Source organism: Pollicipes pollicipes, unplaced genomic scaffold (genome assembly GCF_011947565.3).
Source record: "Pollicipes pollicipes isolate AB1234 unplaced genomic scaffold, Ppol_2.1 Scaffold_4740;HRSCAF=5597_pilon_pilon_pilon, whole genome shotgun sequence".
NCBI lineage: Eukaryota > Metazoa > Arthropoda > Thecostraca > Pollicipedomorpha > Pollicipedidae > Pollicipes > Pollicipes pollicipes.
In genome coordinates this window covers 35657193-35682083 of record NW_023596545.1, presented here as the reverse complement: position 1 = coordinate 35682083, position 24891 = coordinate 35657193, and the positions used below count along the sequence as shown (strand labels likewise).

Below are 24891 nucleotides of genomic sequence, written 5' to 3'. Positions count from 1 at the left end.
GGGACGCGACTCAAACGCCACCTAGCTGCCGCCGCCGATACTAACGGAAAAAACTGCCGGTGGGGTCGCTGGTGGCGGACGACAAACAGGTCACGTTTCAGGTGGGGTTCCAGGCCCGTCACGTGACCTGTCCCTCGGCGTTTCCCGTGGCTGGCTGGCTGGCTGGATGGCGCACCGCGAAGGGCAGGTGGACCGACACCTCCTCCCGCTGCAAGCCGCGCGCTTCAGCCGAGGCCGCGGGCGGGGCTGCTACGCCAACGGGCGAGACAGCCCCGCCGGCGGGCACGCAGCGGTTCGCTGCGTCAGCCCGGTGATTGGCGACAGCAGCGAGCCGCACGTGGCGCACACGTACATCTGGCGGCCAGGAGGTGCTAGCGTCAGAAGGCGGTTGTTGGGCCACACCGCAGGGGCATTCCGTACGCGACAAACCACCACACTTAATCACCATGGCGTCACACGACCAACCGCCTCCACCCAACAACAGCACAGCACGGAAGCGTGGCGGAGCCCCTCAGGAACCGCTCCTCAGGTCAGAACGCAGCCTACGTACCGGTGTCGGCCAACTACGACGCCACGTTGCAGAGACCGTCGTACCGCGAGTTGCACTTGGTGCCCTGCGGGCACGCAGAGCACTTCCGTCCCATCCGGTACGTTGGCTTGCTGACGACATTACCACCAGGCCCGTAATTGCAGTACAGCAGCACCTGGAGAACAGCGGCGTTGTCAGCTGTCCCCGTTTCGACCCGTGCAGACGATGTTTGTCTAGACAATTCGCATAGTCCGGATCATGGAGGCGGTTGGGCCATTCTGCGATGACGAGAGAGACATATTGCGCTGGCTGCTGTTGGTACATGACGAATAATACTTACGTAATCATGGCATTATTCCTGCTGATATTTCAAAAATTCGCCAATCTATGCAGGAAACGTTACTCACCGCCTCCGAACATGTGAGTAAAGGTGTAATGCTATCGTATGATCTCAGGTCAACAGCGAAAGAGGCCAAATCGAATATTTCCAGTTACAGGCGTCTTTCCAGGAGCATGTGCGGTTCGGCAATTGACACTTAAACATCACATAGAACGTTTGGAACGTTCATAGTCACATAGAACGTCATATAGAACGCTAGAACGTTTTCTCTTGATGCACAACACCGTTCAATCGCCGTCCCCTGCCGTCCCCACTGCGTGCTCACCTTCGTGCCCAGGCCGCCCTGGTAAGTGACTACGCCACAGCCGATATAGCGGGTGATGGACCAGACCGCCTGCGCGAAGTGGCCGTACGTGCCGGTGTGGCAGCATCCCTGACTGAAATCACGGCACACGTACAAGCGCAATCGCCTCTGCTTGGAGGCGACTAGACGCAGCGCTCGCACTGCTGGGAGGCGGCCAGGCGCGCCGCGCCGACCCCAGCGCGGGTCCGCCAGGTCTCCGGACGCGGCTGCACAGGCGCGCACACACCCGAAACCGATAACCCAGACAACAGACACCCGTGACTGATGACAGCCAGACGTCACGGCAGACACCTGCGCAGACACCTGCGCAGACACCTGCGGGGCTGGCGGCATACGCGCCCGGCTTCGCGACTGGCAGACACGGCGGCTGATGTCTAGCAACCTGTCGGTATGTTTACCTACCATGAAAACATCATCGATGCTTATCAGACATCATGTGCGGGACAGAATCACGTCAAACTAACCTGGTACACCACGCCGCGATACTTAGATACGCTTCAACAGCCTAGGCTGAATCTCGGAGGACAATGATATCGGCAGCAATTTTGTGTACGATTTCACATATATGTGCCCATTTGTTATCTTGCAGTTATTTCTTATTCCGCGACTCTGGGGTGGATGGTGCTCTTCCATATACCTCTTTATCTTGATTTAAGTGCACTTATCAAACAATGTGAGGCATCGGAAATGACGTCAATGGTCCCAACAAGGACGCCTGCTTACTAGAAAGTGTTGACAAAGTCCACAGATGTGTGGACGGACTCGGCAAACCAGGTCTGGGCCAAATCCAGTACTTTCTGGTACAAGTTTTCAACGCCCCGCTGGGAGGTGCTCAATGCCGCGATGTTCTGGCCGACGACGAAGAAACATGCTGTAAATGAGACATACAGTTAAAGGGAATGCGTACATGTGTATTTCGGCCGCGCTTTGGTCATTTCAGTAGCTTGAGTGAGCCCTTTAACCCCTAGGATTGTGCAGCAAACGATCAAACGGGCTTTTGTATTCATCAGCAGAAAAACGACGTAAAGTGCTCCGAGACGTCAAGGACCAATATCCAACCAATTAAACACATCATAGCACAAACATAAAAACTTAATTATCAATCTAAAACATAGTCACCATATGCAGTGGTGTTATTAAACCGTTTTGGAAAGCTTTGGGAGCCACTCCCCATCACGTTACAGGTCGGCTACGATAGCTGTCGGCCTTACGGCTAGCTCGGCACTCGCTGCAGCCATGGTTTCCAGTGCACTGCTCCGCCTGTGCTTGGGCGGTGGCGGCCAGCTCCTCGTCCCATACCTGGAGAAGAAAAACAGGGTGAAATACAAGCAAAGTCTGGGTAAGCGTCCGTTGTCCGTAGCGGTTAAACACTCGTAATCATTCATCTCATTAGTTATTAGCAAGCGTAAAATACCTTTAAGGCACTGCGAGTCAAGAGCAGTGTGCTTACCAAAAGGCAAAGGCAATGTCTAAAAAAATCAAATCGCACCTTGGTTGGACCCAAAGCAAAGTTAACAACGTAAAAACCTATTCACAATTACACGGTTGCTTACGTACTTCCCTTCCAAAAAAGATGAAAACGCGATGTATTTCACTGAAACAAGGGCACTGCATCTGACAGTAAGGAAATGCCCGAGACAGTTTCAGCATTTACAATTATAGTGGTGGACCAGACAGTGGCTTTGTCCACCAATAAAATAGAGGTCAGCCCCTCCACCATCACTGGCTAACGCATCACACGTCACCATGACTGAAGCTCCTTTGATTTTCTGGCGTCGCTAACATACGACAATCCTGCGTTTAAGGGAGAATGTGGGCGGTGAGACCTTCCACACACTATCTCCAGAGCACTGTGGACATATCACTCACTGTTTCCAGAACACTGGACCTCCCACTCACCAGTTGCAGCATGTCAGCGGCTTGCGGCAGCTTGCCTCACTTCCCTTGCCTCACTTCCCAGCGCGCATTGCAGCACCAGCAGACCGACGGCAAAGGCAGAGCAGAGGCCATGGCGAGGCAGAGATCGCACTGCGGGCGATGACGGTCGGAGACCGAATGAGTCGCTGCTGAACGGCGGGTACCTTTTTGATGTGAGCACAAGTGGGGCGGCAGGCGCCTGCGGGCGATGACGGTCGGAGACCGAGTGTGTCGCTGCTGGACGGTGGGTGCCTTTTTGATGTGAGCACCAGTGGGGCGGGACGCGCCTGAGGGCGATGAGCGCCGCCGGCTGTCCCAGGATCCGGCTCTCCACTCCGCTCCCCAGAGGGGTGCGACGGCTGGCAGCGTGTTTGGATCAGGTCTGGCCCGTGGAGAAGTGGAGCAGGCGAAAACAGGCGATTTGCGCCGGCTTTCTCAAAACATGGAGGCGGGAAAGAACGGTGGTGCTGCCTGCTTTGCTTGCTCTGTGCACTGGGCTTGAGCAGTGGGTAACAGCTAGTATTATACAGAACAATGTGCCTATTCAAGCATATTTTTCCTCTTCACACCCCTAAAGAGCACCTGAGAAGCAGGGCTGTAGGTTGAGATGCACAAAGCATGTATCGGTAATAGGTAAGCTTTGGCTGTTCGATAGGTGAGTATTCGAACGAAGAGCAAAACGCATGACAAGACACTACACAATACATCCATACGACAGCACAACGACAAACCTACGACTGCAAAGCTCAACATATCAAGACTCTCGAATGCGTCGTGCTGACCAGCAGGACTTAGAACAGCTTCACAACTAAAACATGTCTTGCTGCACAGAACAGGGGGGGGGGGGGGGGAGGAAGTCAGGTGGCTGCTTTTGACAGCTCTGCGTACATGGCGGCACACAAACTATCAACTGACTGGTTCAGATACTGAGATCCACGCTCACACAATGCTGGAACCGTTATTGGTCCCATGTCAAATGACATTGTCAGGTATAAGATATCTAATCAAACCCCAATAAGACAAATTCCACACTGACCTCCCTGCGGACGGAGTGGCGCTTGGTTTGGCCAGTGCTCGCCGGGGTCGGGGCAGACTGCGGGCACACCGGAGGGCTTTAGGGTCAGACTGCGGGTGCACAGAAGGTCGTTAGGGTCAGACTGCGGGCACATCGGGGGGGGGGGGGCGTTTTAACCAGACTGCGGACATACGGGGGAATTAGGGTCAGACTGCGGTCACACGGAAGGTCTTTAGGGTCAGACTGCGGGCACATGGGAGAGCATTAGTGTCAGACTGTGGACACACGGAGCGTGCAGGCTCAAGCGAACCCTGTCGGACCTCGCCGAGCAAGGACATAGTTCGCGCCGTCACAAATGGACAATGCGACAAGTACGCGATCCTTCCAGATGTTGAAGGGTGGTAAAGACACCAATCCATTTCAATGCCCAAAGATGGGTACGCTGGTGCCTGTACTTCTTGAAGCAACTGACCGTGACAGCTAGGCGATGCAAACGTACCATGAGTACAGAAAACAGAGCGGGAGTCGGGCCTAAACAATTCTCGGTGCGGTCGCACTTTATTGTTATTATCTTTAACAGACTTCCAGCCCAGTTGCCAAATGGAAACGCGCGCGACACAACAATATATGAAGACCAGTATTCTAGCACTACCACAGTACTCTGCTCGGTACCTCGTGATGTCATCCGTCATGGATGGAGATCTCTTCGCAGGCCAAGCTGGGATCAGTTCTCGGGCTTCATTGCAACAGGTATTAAGCTGTTCACACTAGCTGTTCACCACACAGCTAGCTTGTGGTTTGAAAATATCAACACGCAGGACAATCCCCGGGCTTAAACAGCTTACCGGTAATCTGCTGATGAAGCCGCAGAACAACGTCAGCCACCTGGCGACTTACCGGTAATCTGCTGGAGCCGCAGAAGAACGTCAGCCACCTGGCGGTTTGTTTCGAAGCGAAGGTCATCCGGCGGCTCCGCAGCGGAAACGCCTTGAGGAACATCACTTTGACGGCAGGATGAAGACTTCAGACTCCTTGAAACAGAGAGACTCCTCAGTTACAGACAGACTCCTCAGACCCAGTTACTAACAGACTCCTCGGTTAAAGCTGTCATTGGCCGACGCAGCTGTATTGACCCCAGGCGCGGGCCACTGAGGTGCAGTGGTTTCTTGACCGCGATCGCCCCACAGGTCATGACCTGTACCCGGGCGGAGCAGCGCTCTTCATTGACCGGCCGGGATCAAGGTCAGGCTGTGGGCGCGCGAATGGCGCAGGCGCACGTGACCGGTCAGACCACCGGCTGTCCCGGGACTGGGTCAGCCCGGCGAGGTGGCTGACCGCGTCGCGTGACCGAAGCCTGCTAGGGGAGGCTGGGTCAGTCCGGCGAGGTGGCTGACCGTGTCACGTGGCCGGAGCCTTCCGGGGGAGGCTGGGTCAGTCCGGCAAGGTGGCTGACCGTGTCACGTGACCGGAGCCTGCCGGGGGAGGCTGGGTCAGTCCGGCGAGGTGGCTGACCGTGTCACGTGACCGGAGCCTGCCGGGGGAGGCTGGGTCAGTCCCGCGGGGCCGTCTTTTTGCCGCGTCACGTGACCGGAGTTGACGATCACTTCACTTGGCCCGCGGCACCACTCGTGGAGTTTGGAGGGAGTTTACTACTCGTGGAGTTCAATGGGCACGCAACAGACGGTACCCGGGGGTACCCGAGAAATAATCGCCTTCATTCCCCCTATCAAATCTGTAATATGCATTTATATGCGTCCGAATAAATTAAGGCACCAAAACAGTTGTGTGTGACTCTTGAAAATGAGTAGATCGAGAGCTACCGATGTTCAGTTATGTCATGCAACAACAATCGCGTCTTCGGGTGCGGTTGAGGGAAAATGATATTGACGCCTGTTCATAACATTGTGCTCGTCTAAGCGCTTCGCTTTCTGACAAGAACAGCATACCAGTGTCACCAATTATACGAATCGCTTGTTGCCGCTCCACATAGGTGTCCGTCCTGCCAACAGGTGAATAGGTCTTACCCTACGGATGGATTAACGCAGATTTATGTACATCTTCAGGAAAGACAGATAAAATGCGGCTGCTTGGAATCAACTTGCAATCAACTGCTTGAATAAACCCCACTGGAGCCATCTACTTCACCTACGAGGTGAGGCCTTGAACTCTTCCTCCCTTTCGTTTCTCGAAAACTAAGCAAGCTGTGTCCAGGCGGAAAACGCCGATTCAAAACATTAATCTTTAAGTATATTACGCAGTGTTCACGTACATTACGTAGTGTTTTGACAATTGTGGATGTTATCTTTGATAAGCCAAACCAGATTCAAAGGGTTCAAATAAGCACTTGGAGCCCTTTACACGTTATCCCGAGAACTAAGCATGCTATGATCATGTAGAAGACGGCATTGAGTAGCTTTTGGATGTGTTGAATAATTGCACCAGGAATATGAAGTTATCTACATATGTATAGGCATATATATATATATATATATAATATCTATATATATACCCACATAAACATATATATATATATATATATATATATATATATATATATGTAGAGATGATTGCTGCATTGGCCTAGGGGCTAATAAAAACAAGCAGGTCACAGGAATGGGCAGAACCAGGTTAGACCTGCCCTTTCAAGCCGTAAATTATGTCATTAAGTCTTGCAGTTTATGACCATCGAACGATTAAACCTGTTCACAAAGGTCAAAGCTTGCACTAGATTGACTTAAATGACTTGACTTTACTAAGCTGCCGAAGCGACAGTGATGCACAAAGCAGCTTGATCGAGATAAAAAGAGAAGTTGAGAAACCCCTACGGTTCGCATTTCTTCCGAGAAAGTAAGAAATATTTTTGTTCGTAATTTTTTAGCAAAATGTTTCATAGAAGGACATTTTTGACAAACAAATAGTCATACAAAGTTCTTCTTCGTTCGGCAACACCATGCTGCTGAAATTAAGAACAATTGATTCAGGATTTAAAGATGAGCAATACATATTGCCGTCCGTCAAAACGGAGTGGGCTTTGATCTACACAAACAATGTAGGAGGCTTTCTTGTTAAGCCCTCAGGGCTCAACTCGATAAGCATACGCAAAAAGGCACGCGTCTGTCTTCACCTACGTAAACATTGCTCCTGTGGTGATGATGCAAATCAACTGACCAGGTGGATTTAACCTCCTTTTGGGACTCTCCTACGACCCTGATTGGAGGGACTTATTTCAAAGTGCTCCATGTGATGGAGCCATGCGACAGTCCGTTGTCTATTCGAGGCGCGTGTACGCGGTAGGGGAAGAAGAAAAGGAAAGGGGTGGTTCCGCCCCGCTGGCGCGCCAGACGACAAAATGGCGGTGGTCACCGTGCCCCTGCTAAACAGGGGAAACTGAAGATTCTTTCTCCGCTGTTTGGGCCAGAAGACGGATGAGTGGGTGCTTCGTGGATTAGACTAAACAGAACTTTCTTGTACATCTTGGTGCTGAATTCAACGCCAATAGACAAATCAAACTAATGTGTTGGCAACGACCAGCAAACGGGCCCAGGCGAATGCTGGGCACCACGTGATCGGGATGACCCCTGCAGCGCGGCTGAAGGTCAAGCGCCCTCACCCCACCAGCCGCGCACAGACTGGGGAGGGGAGGGGGGACGGTCTATCGGCATTGGTGGGAGTTTTGGAAGAGCAGCGCTCATTACTAAACTGTAGACCATCATACATACGGAAAACGGTAACAAAATGCTAACAGCAGGGATTGTAGTGCACTGCGTTAGTTACAGCACTGGCTCATGCTCGCTGCCCGTGATGTGGCCACTTTCATCTGGCTTGTTTTGTCGCATGCAAGCCCATATCAAAATTGAATGAGCCATGAATAAACTGCACTTGGTGTATGAATGAAACCGTTGCAAACAAATCGTCGACAATTCGATTCGCGCTCAAGGCTGACAGTGCGAGCGGTATTTCCGCTCCGTAAACGGCGACTGCTGCGCATAGTAAACGGCGACTGCTGCGAGGCGAGTTTGCACTGTTGTAGATACATCTCGATATGTATCCAAGAGTCACGGTCTGAGCTCCAGGCGATTTCAAATCATTCCGTTCCCGGTAGCTCACCGCCAATCAAAACTACAAACCTTCAAAATTATCCCGTTTAAAGTACAGCTATGATTACCTGTATTTATCACTGAGCGTTATCTGAAGGTCAGTAAACCACAAGTGGAAAATAATGAAATCAAAACTATGATTCGACACTAAATCACGTGCAGAATACAACGAGCTCCATTTCTCAACTTTGATTTTATCATCTCAAGGCAATGGATTGACCTTTAGGTAAAACCGTTGCCTTTCAATAGCAGTCTCTGAAATCCCTGAAGGCATGCAAGTCTGAGGTAGCCAAAGATGCTTGAAATCACGAACCGTCGTAACTGCGTGAACCTAGCGTAACTTAGCATAAAGCGGAAGCAATAGGCTACATTTTAAGAACAAATGTTTTGGTGCCAAGGCTATACCATGTCAAGATTCCGTGTTTTCATTTCCGGTCACGCCATATTCCTCGTTTGTAAAAAAAGGCCGGTGGTTTCTCTGTCGCATGTTTTTTGAACCATGTTGAAGATTAAATGCACGATTGTGACACAAAGAATCGCTACCACTAGGACATGAACTGATGAATGATTTAGAAGGGAAAACGGAGTGTTTTTTTTCAACGCAATTGCTGTTGGATCTGTGCCACATAATATGAAATGATGTCTTGCCTGCGGAGATGGCAGACACCCACCTGTCCGACGTAGCTTTTTATCTCCGACATCACCACACTTCACAAATGCGAAGTTGCTTGGCTAGCCCATTACCAGTGTCACGTTCCAGTTACCAGATTTCCGTCGTCCGACTTTAACTCCTCTATTGACGTTAATTGAAGCAGAGACGCCAGGCTGCTTTGGGGGAATAAATTTAAAACTTAAAGTGAGGCTCACGAACTCAGGAGATACTGACAATAACAAATCCTGTACGGCAAAATGCGTTGAGAATCCGCATTCCAGCTGGCATGTGCGGAGAACAGAGTGTGTGAGGAACTACCTTACGTGCGTTGCAGTAAATATCATATCACTATGACGTACGTGTGTGTGTGTGACATATGTGACATGATATTTGTGACATTTGTGACATATTGACATATGTGACATGATATGTGACATAGTGACATGATATTGTCATGAAGGTCGTCTGGTCAATAGTGTTGTTGAACAGCAATCAGTAAGTTGCTAAATACACCGCATCGAATGCTCGTTCGGTCGCGGAAAACAACCATGTGATGTAGGCACTTCTGATATCTCAAATTATATTTCTGATCACACTCACCACCATTGAATCCGTTATTGCAAAAAACGAAGACAGCAGACTGAACTCGATAACCACTTTGCATAGTTTGAAATCAGCACCGGGAAAATAAAGTAAAATCATACTTGACACACCTAGCCGTCAAAAGCCGAGCACACCAACATTGCATCCACCCCTGTCCGGCTTGCGTGGTTGCCTGAGCGTCCCGCCCATCGATTATTTTGCCGCATGGATCAACAGGCCAGCCTGTGTCGGGCTGAAGCACTATTCAAATGCATCTCGTACTCGCACGTCCGGGGCGTCCGTTGCCGGTGCAGTGTTGTCCCTCCTGGTGACTCGGGTCGCTGGTGGGTCGGTGGCGTTACTTTGGAGAAGAGAGATTGTTTTATGGAGCATACCCATCATTGCCCTTGACAAAGGTTAACCATGACAATCAAGATAAGTTGTAAACGTGATTTAAAGTGTTTTGATTTCTGTGTTATCAACTTTGTCTGATGTCAATAAGCATACACAAATGAACTGAATAAAAATGCAAGTTGAAACCAGCCCAAAAGTAGCTTTATCATGTTTTTTATCACAAGTGCTGCTGTTAACATATAGGTGAGTTGAGATTATGTTCAACATATGGGCTACTCCAAATTAGTTAAAGTTGGTTAAGTGCATGGCGTGTGACAATTGGAATTCTGCAAGAATCAGTAACTCACAACTGCTGCCGTGATACAAACAGGATGAGGATCACAGGATGAGACAAAGTAAGGCCTCTTTATGTTAGGCATAGTTAGGCTGCTTTCATGCAAATAAGCATTGGTACTTTGTAAGAAACAGTGACAAAATGTTTGTTTTCCCTGACACAAACTTAACAGAAGCCAGAGGTATGTCTATTGTGTTTGACTTAGTGATGGGCTGATGAGTAGGAGTCCACAGTCTTCTTTGTTTAAATGTGTCATGCTTGTTGAATTTTTGGTTGTTATTTTGTTATTGAATTCCTTTGTCTGTTTTGTGTTAAAAGTACTTTGGAAAGGAAGTGCAAAGTGCAGCATGAAGCTATCGGTGTTAATAATTTGTTATGCTCATTACACAGCCGTAAAATTACTATGCTTTAATATATTCTGTTTCACTTTAATGGCCTAACATGTTAAGATCAAAAAAAGGTTTGTCAAGTTTCTGATATTATGGCCATGCCAACATGAAATAGATGTCTTTGTTTGCCGAAGCATCAGTCAGGAGCTCATGAGTGTCATCTTTTGTTAATTTATTTTTTACTCCCGCACGGTCTTTTCGCAGTATAATTTTTCACTCCCACCCCATTTCAAAAGCCATTCTAGCCTCCCTGCTCGAACAAGTCGTCCAGCACAGTTCTGCGTCGCAAACCGCCTCGAAAGCCGCCGCCGCCCTGTTCACGTAGTCATTCCCGACCAACCGTTTGCGTGCGTATGACACAACACAAAATGTGACAGATAAACAGACAGACTTTTATTCTTTTCCATATCATGTTTATAGAGTGCTGGTACGGCGGCTTTGCATTACGCTACCCCCCCCCCCCCCCCCCCCCTTTCGTAGCATGTTTTGCTAGCTGCATGTCATGCAAGTACATTTGCGTAGTTGTTTGTGTTGTATGTTGGTGATGGGTGCCGTGTAAAAGACTCCACGTAGTGGGTAAGCCCATGGGTGCTCATATCGAATAGGTAACGGGCAGAGGTGGGCATACATTTAAGGGTTTTTATGGGTTCGGGTACTGGTAAGGCTAGAGCATGTGTGAATTATCGGGTAAAGGCTTCAAGAATACTATACCATTTCAATCCTTGCAATTGTTTTAGTAATGATTAACTACATTCACTCTACGTCTGTATATATATATATATATATTATATATATATTATATATAGATAGATAGATAGATAGATAGAAGATAGATAGATAGATAGATAGATAGATAGATATATATCTAGATATATATATATATATAGATAATAGATATATAGATATATAGATATATAGATATATAATAATAGATAGATAGATATATATATATATATATATATATATATATATATATATAGATATATAGATATAGATATAGATATAGATTATAGATATGATATAGATATAGATATAGATATAGATATAGATAGAGATATAGATAGAGATAGAGAGAGAGAGAGAGAGAGAGAGAGAGAGAGAGAGAGAGAGAGAGAGAGATATATATATATATATATATATATATATATATATATATATATATATATATATATATATACATATATAGGAACGCGTGCGTGTGTGTGTGTGTGTGTGTGTGTGTGTGTGTGTGTGTGTGTGTGTGTGTGTGTGTGTGTGTGTGTGTGTGTGTGTGTGTGTGTGTGTGTGTGTGTGTGTGTGTGTGTGTGTGTGTGTGTGTGTGTGTGTGTGTGTGTTTCGTGACTACTGCGTTGCAAAATAAGTATGAATGACGTGGTCCATCCAATTTAGGCCACCAAAGCATTCAGTGACGAGTGGAAATCATCTTGCCGTGCCAATAGATCTGAAGGGTCTGAAGGGTCTGGTTGTGCGGTCTCTTTGCCGTCTTCGGTTGAGACACAAACACGCGACACATCCACTTTATCTATGGGGCCAGGATACGCCACAGGGCATGGATTGTGGGGAGCGCTTGACCGTAGCACATGTCCTCATTACGCGCCTACATAGTGCTGCGTATTATCGTCGTTACTTCACAGCGCCACTCTCTTGGCTTTTGGGTCCTAGCAGCGTTGCGACACAGCTGATGTACTTTTCACTTTTAAGTACTTTTTCTTCGTGCATTGCAGGGCCGTCCGAAAGCGCAGGTGTGTGACGAGGAGCTTGCCGTTATTGAGGAGACCTCGAATAAGTCGTCCGGCATAGTTCTGCGCCGCCTGGCGATGGTATCCTTAGCACACATTCATTCGGGACGCGTCGGTTCCCTGTCACGAGGAAAACTACAACATGTTCAAGATGTCCTCAGGGAGGCTCAATTTATTCCTCGAAGTCGTACATCCACAGTTTTGGCAAGCGAAATCATGCGTCTACGATCTGGCTCTGGGACGCGACTCAAACGCCACCTAGCTGCCGCCGCCGATACTAACGGAAAAAACTGCCGGTGGGGTCGCTGGTGGCGGACGACAAACAGGTCACGTTTCAGGTGGGGTTCCAGGCCCGTCACGTGACCTGTCCCTCGGCGTTTCCCGTGGCTGGCTGGCTGGCTGGATGGCGCACCGCGAAGGGCAGGTGGACCGACACCTCCTCCCGCTGCAAGCCGCGCGCTTCAGCCGAGGCCGCGGGCGGGGCTGCTACGCCAACGGGCGAGACAGCCCGCCGGCGGGCCCGCCGCGGCGAGCTGCGTCAGTTCGGTGATTGGTGACAGCAGCAAGCCGCACGTGGCGCACACGTTCATCTGGCGGCAATGAGGTGCTAGCGTCAGAAGGCGATTGATGGGCCACGCCGTAGAGGCATTCCGTACGCGACAAACCACCACACTCAATCACCATGGCGTCCCACGACCAAACGCCTACACCCATGCAACAGCACAGCACGGAAGCATGCCGGAGCCCCTCAGGAACCGCTCCTCAGGTCAGAGTGCAGCCTACGTACCGGTGTCGGCCAACTACGACGCCACGTTGCAGAGACCATCGTACCGCGAGTTGCACTTGGTGCCCTGCGGGCACGCAGAGCACGTCCGTCCAGTCCGGTACGTTGGCTTGCTGACGACATTGCCACCAGGCCCGTAATTGCAGTACAGCAGCACCTGGATATCAGCGGCGTTGTTAACTGTCACCGTTTCGGCCCATGCAAACGATGTTTGTTTAGACAATTCACGGAGTTCGGATCATGGGGGTGACTGGGTCATTCTGCGATGACGAGAGAGACACATTTTGCTGGCCGCTGATGGTACATGACGAATAATAATTACGTAATCATTGCATTATTCCTGCTGATAATTCGAAAATTCGCCAATTTATGCAGGAAACGTTACTCACCGCCTCCGAAGATGTGGGTATAGGTGTAAGGCTATCGTATGCTCTCAGGTCATCAGCGAAAGAAGCCAAATTAAACATTCCCAGTTAGAGGCGTTCTTCCATGAGCATGTGCGACCCGGCAATTGATACTTAAACATCACATAGAACGCTTGGAGGCCCTGCTCTTGATGCACAACACCGTTCAATTGCCGTCCCCTGCCGCCCCCACTGCATGCTTACCCGTCCCCTTCCGCCCCCTCCCCCACCCTGCACTGCGTGCTCACTCGTCCGTCCCCGCCCCTACTGCGTGCTCACCTCCGTGCCCAGGCCGCCCTGGTGAGTGACTACGCCACAGCCGATGTAGCGGGTGATGGACCACACCGCCTGGGCGAAGTGGCCGTATGTGCCGGTGTGGCAGCATCCCTGACTGAAATCACGGCACACGTACAAGCGCGATCGCCTCTGCTTAGGGGCGACGACACGCAGTGCTCGCCCTGCTGGGAGGCGGTGAGGTGCGCCGCGCCGACCCCAGCGCAGGTCAACAGCCTAAGGTTAACTCTCGGAGGACAATGATATCGGCAACAATTTTGTGTACGTTTCACATATATGTGCCCATTTGTTATCTCGCAGTTATTTTTACTCGGCGAATTTGGTCTGGATGGCGGACTTCCACGCACTTCTTTATCCTGATTTAAGTTCATAAGTCCATTTAAGTCATATAATGTCCGGCATCGGAAATGAAGTCAATCGTGCCAGCAAGGACGCCTGCTTACTCGAAAGTGTTGACAAAATCCACAGATGCGTGGACGGACTCGGCAAACCAGGTCAGGGCCAAATCCAGCACTTTCTGGTGGAAGTTTTCAACGTCCCTCTGGGAGGTGCTGAATGCCGCGATGTTCTGGCCGACGACGAAGAAGCGTGCTGTAAATGGGGCATACAATTTAAGGGAATGCGTGCGTGTGCACTTCGGCCATGTTTTTGATCATTTCAGTAGCTTGAGTGAGCCCCTTGACCCCATGTCGTTTTAACGGGATGGGGATTGTGGAACAAACGGTCAAACGGGCTTTTGCATTCATCAGCAGAAAAACAGCGTGAAGTGCTCCGATAAGTCAAATACCAATATCAAACCAATTAATCCCATCCCAACCCAACCCAAATAACCCCAACACAAATATAACCCAACCCAACACAAATATAAGAACGTAAGCATCAATTCAAAATAAAGTCATCACATGCAGTGGTGTTGCTTCACCGTTTTGGAAAGCTTTGGGAGCCACTCCGCATCACGTTACAGGTCGGCTATGATTCCTATCGGCCTTACGGCTAGCTCGGCACTCGCTGCAGCCATGGTTTCCAGTGCACTGCTCCGCCTGTGCTTGGGCCGTGGCCGCCAGCTCCTCGTCCCACACCTAGAGAAGAAAACAGGAAAAATAAAATAAGGTTCTGGGTAGGCGTCTGTCGTCCATAGCGGTTAAACACTCGTTATCATTCATATCGTTAGTTATCAGCAAGTGAAAACTACTTTTAAGGCACCGCGAGTTAAAAAAGAGTGTGCTTACCAAAAGGGAATGGCAATGTCCAAAAAAATTACAAATCTCACCTCAATCGGACCAAAAGTAGACTTAACAATGTAAATACCTATTTAGAACTATACGGTTGCCTCCGTACTTCCCTTCCAAAAAAAGATGAGAACGCGATGTATTTCACTGAAACAATGGAGCTCCATCTGGCAGTAAGAAAATGTCCGAGACAGTTTCGGCATCTACACTTCTAGTGATGGACCAGACAGTGGCTTTATCTACCAACAAAATTAGAGGTCAGTCTGTCCACCATCACTGGCTAATGCATCACACGTCACCATGACTGAAGCTCCTTTGATGATCTAGCATCATTAACGTACGAAAATCATGCGTTTAATGGAGAATGTGGGCGGTGAGACCTCCCACACACTATCTCCAGAGCACTGTGGACATCTCGCTCACCGTTGCCAGAACACTGGACCCTCCCACTCACCAGTTTGCAGCATGTCAGCAGCTTGCGGCAGCTTGCCTCCCTGGCCGTCCACCAGGCCGCGGGCCACGCGGCTGCGCATGACGTTGTGCAGATGCACCAAGTCCTGCGCGAGCTGCCGTGACATTCCGCGCTGGTGGACCTGGCCGCAGTTGGGAGACGGCTCGCGTTGCTGGCATAGGAAGTGTTGCTGCGTGATGCGACAGAAGTCGGCGCGCCGCTGGCCGGAGCTGCCCAGCGCGCAGAGCAGCACCAGCAGACCGACGGCAAAGGCAGAGGCAGAGGCCATGGCGAGGCAGAGATCGCACTGCGGGCGATGACGTTCGGAGACCGAATGAGTCGCTGCTGAACGGTGGGCGCCTTTTTGATGTGAGCACCAGTGGGGCGGGTTGCGCCTGCGGGCGATGAGCGCCGCCGGCTGTCCCAGGATCCGGCTCCTCACTCCCCTCCCCAGAGGGGTGCGACGGCTGGCGGCGTGTTTGGATCAGGTCTGGTCCGTAGAGAAATGGAGCAGGCGAAAACAGGCGCTTTGCACCGGCTTTCTCGAGACATGGAGACGGGAAAGAACTGTGTTGCTGGCTGCTTTGCTTGCTCTGTGCACTGGGCTTGAGCAGCCGTAACAGCTAGTATTATACAGAAAATTGTGCCTATTCCAGCATATTTTTCCTTTTCACATCCCTAACGAGCACCTGAGAAGCAGGGCTGTAGGTTGAGAAGCACAAAGCATGTATCGGTAATAGGTAAGCTTTGGCCGTTGGATAGCTGAGTACTCGAACGAAGAGCAAAATGCGTGAGACGACACTACACAATACATCCATACGACAGCACAACGACAAAACTACGAAACCAAAGCTCAACATATCAGGACTCTCGAATGGGTCGTGCTGACCAGGAGGATTTAGACCAGCTTCACAACTAAAGCATGTCTTGCTGCACAGAACAGGGGGGGGGGGGGAGGAAGTCAGGTGGCTGCTGTTTGACAGCCCTACGTACATGGCTGCTCATAAATTATCAATTGGCCGGTTTAAATACTGAAGTTCACACTCACATGATGCTGAAACTGTCCTACGTCCCATGCCGAATGGTATTGTGAGGTAAAAGATATCTAATCAAACCCTAATAACGCAAAATTCCACACCGACCCCCCTTCGGACGGAGTGGCGCTTGGTTTGGCCAGTGCTCGCCGGGGTCGGGGTCAGACTGCGGGCACACCAGAGGGCATAAGGGTCAGACTGCGGGCACAAGGATGGTCGCTAGGATCAGACTGAAGGCACATGGGAGGGCGTTATGGCCAGACTGCGGGCATACGGTAGGGCAATAGGAGCAGACTGCGAGTACACTGAAGTTCATTAGGGCCAGACTGCGGGCACACGGGAGGGTGCAGGCTCAAGCGAACCCGGTCGAAACCCTGCCGAGCAAGGACAAAGTACGCGCCGTCACAAATGCACAATGCGACAAGTACGCGGTCATTCCAGATGTTGAAGGGTGGTAAAGACACCAATCCATTTCAATGCCCAAAGATGTGTACGCTGGCGCCTGTGCTTCTTGAGGTAACTGACCGTGACAGTTAGTCGATGCAAACGTTCTGTCAGTACAGAAAACAGAGCTGGAGTTGGGTCTAAAAAAATATCGGTACGGTCGCACTTCCTCGTCATTATCTTCGACAGACTTCCATCTCGAGCTGCCAAATAACAAACGCGCGCGACAGAACAGCATATGAAGAACAGCGGAACAGCATATGTTTGCGTAGTTGTTTGTGTTGTATGTTGGTGATGGATGCCATGTAAAATACTTCACGGAGTGGCATCATTACGGTCATTGGCATCACATGGCATCGAGTTTTTTTTAGAGTTTTTCATCAGTTTTCTTGACATCATACGAGTGTGATACCACTTTATTATTCCTCCCCTTTCGATTGCCTTAGAGGTACTACCTGTTGCTTAAAATGTTGACCAAATTTTTCTGCAAGATACTACAGCTGCAAACTTGCACGCATTTTATACATAAATTGGGTTTAATTCGCCAGCCACCCAAACATGTTTGATATGCACCCAAGATGTGAACAATTCACAGGGAATGAAGGAGAAATTTGAAGCACGGAACTTATTTTACCCGCCATTTTGCCCTAGTAACCCTCGGTTAACCGTATTTTGGTTCATGGCGGTGCTCAATAATCATAAATTTAAGCCTTTTGGGTGTCTAACTCACCAGGCTACGTGACAAGGCTTATCCTAATGCTGCATATGGAGCTTTGGACAGACCTAACGCAGACTAATACAGAAGTGTTTGACTGCGAAACTCTGCCCTCTGGAAGTGTTTATCATGCACGCCTATTCTTGTTTCGCATTTTGATCTCGAAGATTGGTGGGCATGATTGATATTTATATTTGGGGGGTGAGTGGGATGACTCTGTCTGCCAGCAGACCACGCAAAAGGTATTGACCTTTTTTGTTTGGGAAGCAGAAGAAAGCCAGTGAGGTCTCCTGTCGACCGAGTAATTGCGTACCCTACCTGCCTTCAACACATGATGGCAACCAGAGTTGGCCATATCTGTTCAAATCCATCCAGTTATGTCATAAGACAACTTATGATGCCTCAAAGCATGCAATGGGCTTATTTTGTTCTATCTTCTTGATTTTTTTTACCCAAATTTCTTGAAGTGCTCCCTCATGGCTGCTTCAACCGGATGTTTTCTATATTTGTCATGGTTTGCTGACTGGCAACTGACTGCACTGTATATACGCACTATGTCTTCAACACGGGGTACCCTAAGCTGCATAGCACTTATAGTTTGGGTTAAATACTAGCAAGTAACAAATAGTCAGACCATCCCATTAAAAATGGGAAGCCAACATCTCAAACTTTGTCATTAAATATGACTTTAAAAGTCTAGCTAGATGCCTTTGCTGTAACTGAAAAGGCAAGCAGCAATACCGGCATGGTGATCTAAAATTATGTTACTTTTGGAGAAGAGAGATTGTTTCATGGAGCATACCCATATTGCCCTTGACATAGGCTAACCATGGCAATCAAGATAAGTTGTTAAACGTGATTTAAAATGTTTCGATTCGCGTGTTGTCAACTTTGTCTGACGTCAATAAGCATGCACAAAATCTATATCTTACCAGACCAGCTCTAAAACGCTAAACTCAAACGAGGTTAGTTGAAGCTTGAGTTAACCGTCAAGTTTATTAACGACGAAATCGCTTTCATGTGGATATCCAGCCATGTTTCGACTCGTTATAATGGAAAAGCGGACGCCGTGGCTAGATCAGCTGCTTGTCGAGGCAACCCCCTCCCTGTTTATATACCGGCCCGGACCTAGAGTCTGAAAGCACAGAGCATATATATATATATATATATATATATATATATATATATATATATATATATATATATATATATATATATACAATGAGATATCTAATTATATATTATGTAGTTATATGTAAATATATAGGAACGCATGTCTGCGTGGTGTGTGTGTGTGCATGTGCATGTGTGTGTGCATGTGTGTGTGCATGTGTTGTGTGTGTGTGTGTGTGGTGTGTGTGTGTGTGTGTGTGTGTGTGTTGTGTGTGGGTGTGGTGTGTGTGTGTGTGTGTGTGTGTGTGTGTGTGTGTGTGTCTGTGTGTGTGTGTGTGTGTGTGTGTGTGTGTGTGTGTGGTGTGTGTGTGTGTGTGTGTGTGTGTGTGTGTGGTGTGTGTGTGTGTGTGTGTGTGTGTGTGTGTGTGTGTGTGTGTGTGTGTGTGTGTGTGTGTGTGTGTGTGTGTGTGTGTGTGTGTGTGGTGTGTGTGTGTGTGTGTGTGGTGTGTGTGTGTGTGTGTGTGTGTGTGTCTCGTGACTACTGCGCTCCAAAATAAATTTGAAGGAGGTTGTCCATCCAATCTAGGCCATCAAAGCAATCAGTGGCGAGTGGAAATCATCTTGCCGTGCCAGTAGGTCTGGAGGGTCTGAGGGGTCTGGTTGTGCGGTCTCTTTGCCGTCTTCGGTTGAGACACAAAGACGTGACACATCCACTATATCTATGGGGCCAGGATACGCCACACGGCAGGGATTGTGAGGAGCGCTCGACCGTAGCGCATGTCCTCATTGCGCACCTGCACTGTGCGGCGTATCATCGTCGTTGCTTCACAGCACCACTCTCTCGGCTTTTCGGTCCTAGTAGTGTTGTGACACAGCCGATGTACTTTTCACTTCTTAGTACTTTCTTTGCGCATTGTAGAACTGTCCGAAAGCGCAGGTGTGTGACAAGGAGTTTGCTGTCTTTGAGGAGACCTCGAATGAGTCGTCCGACACAGTTCCGCACCGCATGGCATTCTTACTACGCATTCCTTCCGGACGCGTCTTTTTCCTGTCACGAGGAAAACTGCAACACATTTCAGGTGTCCCCAGGGATGCTCAATTTATTGCTCGGTGTCTGTACATCCTCACTTTTGGCAAGCGAAATGATGCGGCTACGATCTCGCTCCGGGACGCGACTCAAACGCCACCTAGCTGCCGCCGCCGATACTAACGGAAAAAACTGCCGGTGGGGTCGCTGGTGGCGGACGGCCCACAGGTCACGTTTCCGGTGGGTTCCAGGCCTGTCACGTGATCTGTCCCTCGGCGTTTCCCGTGGCTGGCTGGCTGGCTGGATGGAGCACCTCGAAGGGCAGGTTGACCGACACCTCCCGCTGCGAGCCGCGCGCCGGCGGGCCCGTCGCGGCCCGCTGCGTCAGCTCGGTGATTGGCGACAGCAGCGAGCCACACGTGGCGCACACGTGCACCTGGCGGCCACGAGGTGCTAGCGTCAGATGGCGGACACTGAGCCAAGCCGCAGAGACATTCCGTACGCACAAACCACCACGCTCAATCACCATGGCGTCGCACAATCAACCGCCTCCACACATGTAACAGCACAGCACGGCAGCGTGCCGGAGCCCCTCAGGAACCGCTCCTCAGGTCAGAGCGCAGCCTACGTACCGGTGTCGGCCAACTACGACGCCACGTTGCAGAGACCGTCGTACCGCGAGTTGCACTTGGTGCCCTGCGGGCACGCAGAGCACGTCCGTCCAGTCCGGTACGTTGGCTTGCTGACGACATTACCGCCTGGCCCGTAATTGCAGTACAACAGCACCTGGAGATCAGCGGCGGTATTAACTGTCCCCGTTTGCACCCATGCAGACGATGTTTGTCTAGACCATCTACCGAATCCAGATCATGGAGGCGATTGGGCCATTCTGCGATGACGATAGAGACTCATTTCACTGGCTGCTGATCGTACGTAACGAATGATAATTAAATAATCATTGCATTATGCCTGCTGATAATGCAAAATTCACCAATTTATGCAGGAAACGTTACTCACCGCCTCCCAACATGTGAGTATAGGTGCAAGACAATCGTATGCTCTCGGGTCATTAGCGAAAGAAACCTAATCAAACATTTCCCGTTACAGGCGTCCTTCCACGAGCTTGTGCGGTCCGGCAACTGGCACTTAAACATCACATAGAACGTTTGCAGGCCCTGCTCCTGATGCACAACACCGTTCAATCGCCGTCCCCTGCCGCCCACACTGCGTGCTCACCTTCGTGCCCAGGCCGCCCTGGTAAGTGACTACGCCACAGCCGATGTAGCGGGTGATGGACCACACCGCCTGGGCGAAGTGGCCGTACGTGCCGGTGTGGCAGCATCCCTGACTGAAATCACGGCACACGTACAAGCGCAATCGCCTCTGCTTGAGGGCGACGACACGCAGCGCTCGCCCTGCTGGGAAGCGGTGAGGCGCGCCGCGCCGACCCCAGCGCGGCTCAACATCCTACGGTTAACTTGATATCGGCAGTAATTTTGGGTACGATTTCACATAAATGTGCCCAATTGTTATCTCACAGTTATTTCTCACTCCGTGACTGTGGCCTGGATGGTGGTCTTTCACACACTTCTTTATTCTGATTTAAGTCCTCGTATCATACAATCTCCGACGTCGGAAATGAATCCAATCGTCCCAGCAACGACGCCTGCTTACTTGAAAGTGTTGACAAAGTCCACAGATGCGTGGACGGACTCGGCAAACCAGGTTTGGGCCAGATTCAGCACTTCCTGGTGGAAGTTTTCAATGCCCCGCTGGGAGGTGCTCAATGCGGCGATATTCTGGCCGACGACGACGAAACGTGCTGTAAATGAGACATACATTTTAAGGGAATGCCTAAATGTGCATTTCGGCCGTGTTTTTGGTCATTTCAGTAGCTTGAGTGAGCCCTTTAACCCTATGTCGTTTTAGCGGGATGGGGGATCGTGCAGCAAACGGTCAAACGGGCTTTTGCATTCATCAGCAGAAAATCTGCGTCAAGTGCTCCGAGAAATCAAAGACCAATATCAAACCAATTAGACCCATCACAACACAAATATAAGAACTTAATGATCGATTCAAAATATAGTCATCACATGCAGTGGTGTTGTTTCGCCGCTTTGGAAAGCTTTGGGAGCCACTCCCCATCACATTACAGGGCAGCTACGATCGCTGTCAGCCTTACGGCTAGCTCGGCACTCGCTGCAGCCATGGTTTCCAGTGCACTGCTCCGCCTGTGCTTGGGCGGTGGCCGCCAGCTCCTCGTCCCATACCTGAAGAAGAAAACAAGAAAAATAAAATAAAGTTCTGGGTAAGTGTCTGTTGTCCATAGCGGTTAAACACCCGAAATCATTCATCTCGTCAGTTATCAGCAAGTGGAAGCTACCTGTAAGGCACTGCGAGTCAAAAAAGAGTGTGCTTACCAAAAGGCAATGGCAATGTCTAAAAAATTACAAATCTCACCTTAGTCGGACCAAAAGTAGGCTTGCTGGCTAACGCACTACACGTCACCAAGACTGTAGCTTGTTTGATGATCAGGCATCACTAACTTGCGACAATCCTGCGCTTTGAGGAGAATGTGGGAGGTGAGACCTCCCACACACTATCTCCAGAGTACTATGGACATGTCACTCACCGTTTCCAGAACACTGGACCTCCCACTCACCAGTTCTAGCATGTCAGCGGCTTGCGGCAGCTTGCCCCTCTGGCCGTCCACCAGGCCTCGTGCCACGCGGCTGCGCACTATGTTGTGCATGTGCACCAAGTCCTGCGCGAGCTGCCGTGACATTCCGCGCTGGTAGACCTGGCCGCAGTTGGGAGACGGCTCGCGTTGCTGGCATAGGAAGTGTTGCTGCGTGATGCGGCAGAAGTCGGCGCGCCGCTGGCCGGAGCTGCCCAGCGCGCAGAGCAGCACCAGCAGACCGACGGCAAAGGCAGAGGCAGAGGCCATGGCGAGGCAGAGATCGCACTGCGGGCGATGACGGTCGGAGGCCGAATGAGTCGCTGCTGGACGGTGGGTGCCTTTTTGATGTGAGCACCAGTGGGGCGGGACGCGCCTGCGGGCGATGAGCGCCGCCGGCCGTCCCAGGATCCGGCTCTCCACTCCCCTCCCCAGAGGGGTGCGACGGCTGGCGGCGTGTTTGGATCAGGTCTGGTCCGTGGAGAAGTGGAGCATGCGAGAACAGGCGCTTTGCACCGGCTTTCTCAAAACATGGAGGCGGTAAAAACGGTGGTGCTGCCTGCTTTGCTTGCTCTGTGCACTGGGCTTGAGCAGTCGTAACAGCTAGTATTATGCAGAACAATGTGCCTATTCAAGCATATTTTTATCATCACACCCCCAAGGAGCACCTGAGAAGCAGGGCTGTAGGTTGAGACGCACAAAGCATGTATTGTTAATAGGTAAGCTTTGGCCGTTGGATAGCTAAGTACTCGAACGAAGAGCAAAATGCGTGAAAGGACACTATACAATACATCCATACGACAGCGCAACGACGAAACTACGACTTCAAAGCTCAACATATCAGGACTCTCGAATGCGTCGTGCTGACCAGGAGGATTTAGACCAGCTTCACAACTAAAACATGTCTTGCTACACAGAACAGGGGGGAGGGGGGGGGGAAGTCACGTCGCTGCTTGTTTGACACCTCTACGTTCATGGCGGCACATAAATTATCGATTGACTGGTTCAAATACTGAGATCCACGCTCGCATAATGATGGAACCGTCCTACGTCCCATGTCAAATGGCATTGTGAAGTATAATATATGTGATCAAACGCCAATGACACAAATTCCACACTGACCTCTCTGCGGACGGAGTGGCGCTTCGTTTGGCCAGTGCTCGCCGGGGTCGGGGTCAGACTGCGGGAACACCGGAAGGCATTAGGGTCAGACTGCGGGCACAAGGATGGTCGTTATGGTCAGACTGCAGTCACATGGGAGGGCGTTATGGCCGGACTGCGGACATACGGGAGGGGGGGGGGGGCATTAGGGTCAGACTGCGGGCACATGGAAGGTCTTTAGGGTCAGGCTGCGGCACACGGGAGAGCATTAGGGTCATACTGTTGACACGCGGGAGGGTGTAGGCTCATGCAAGCCCTGTCGGACCCTGCTGAGCAAGGACAAAATTCGCGCCGTTACAAATGGACAATGCGCCAAGTACGCGATCCTTCCAGATGTTGAAGGGTGGTAAAGAGACCAGTCCATTTCAATGCCCAAAGGTGGGTACGCTGGCGCCTGTACTTCTTGAGGTAACTGACCGTGACAGCTAGGCGACGCAAACGTAGCAGTTCGGGTTGCCAAATGACAAACACGCGCGACACAACATATGAAGATCAGTATTCTACCTCTACACATTACCCTGCTTGGTACCTCGTGATGTCACACGTCATAGCTGGAGATCTCTTCGCAGGCCAAGCTAGGATCAGGTTTGATGCTTCATCGTGTACAGGCATTAAGCTGTTCATATCAGCTGTACACAACACAGCTAGCTCCGTGGTTTGAAAATATCAACGCACAGGAAAATGCCCTGGCCGAAACGGCTTACCGGCAATGTGCTGAAGCCGCAGAAGAACGTCAGCCACTTGGCGGCTTACCGGTAATCTGCTGAAGCCGCAGAAGAACGTCAGCCACTTGGCGGCTTACCGGTAATCTGCTGAAGCCGCAGAAGAACGTCAGCCACTTGGCGGCTTACCGGTAACTGCTGAAGCCGCAGAAGAACGTCAGCCACTTGGCGGCTTACCGGTAACTGCTGAAGTCGCAGAAGAACGTCAGCCACTTGGCTTGGCTTGTTTCGAAGCGAGGGTCATCCGACGGCTCCGCAGCGGAAACGCCTTGAGGAACATCACTTCGACGGCAGGATGAAGACTTCAGACTCCTCGAAACAGGGCCTCGGTTACATCTGTCATGGGCCGACGCAGCTGGCTGACCCCAGGCGCGGGCCACTGAGGTGCAGTGGTTTCTTGACCGCGATCGCCCACAGGTCATGACATGTACCCTGGTGGGGCAGCGCTTTACATTGCCCGGCCGGGATCAAGGTCAGGCTGTGGGCGCGCGAATGGCGCAGGCGCACGTGACCGGTCAGACCAC

The 24891-nt window shown here is 50.5% G+C and overlaps 1 protein-coding gene across 1 annotated transcript; it reads right to left on the bottom strand.

The window, feature by feature from the left end:
• Positions 1-563: 563 nt before the first annotated feature.
• Positions 564-15601, bottom strand: LOC119098286 (scoloptoxin SSD976-like). The gene is made up of 5 exons (XM_037221207.1): positions 15447-15601; positions 13780-13891; positions 13144-13163; positions 1195-1306; positions 564-704 (listed from the first exon to the last, which is right to left on the bottom strand). The coding sequence occupies exons 1-5, from the start codon at positions 15599-15601 to the stop codon at positions 564-566; spliced, it is 540 nt and encodes a 179-aa protein (XP_037077102.1).
• Positions 15602-24891: the final 9290 nt, after the last annotated feature.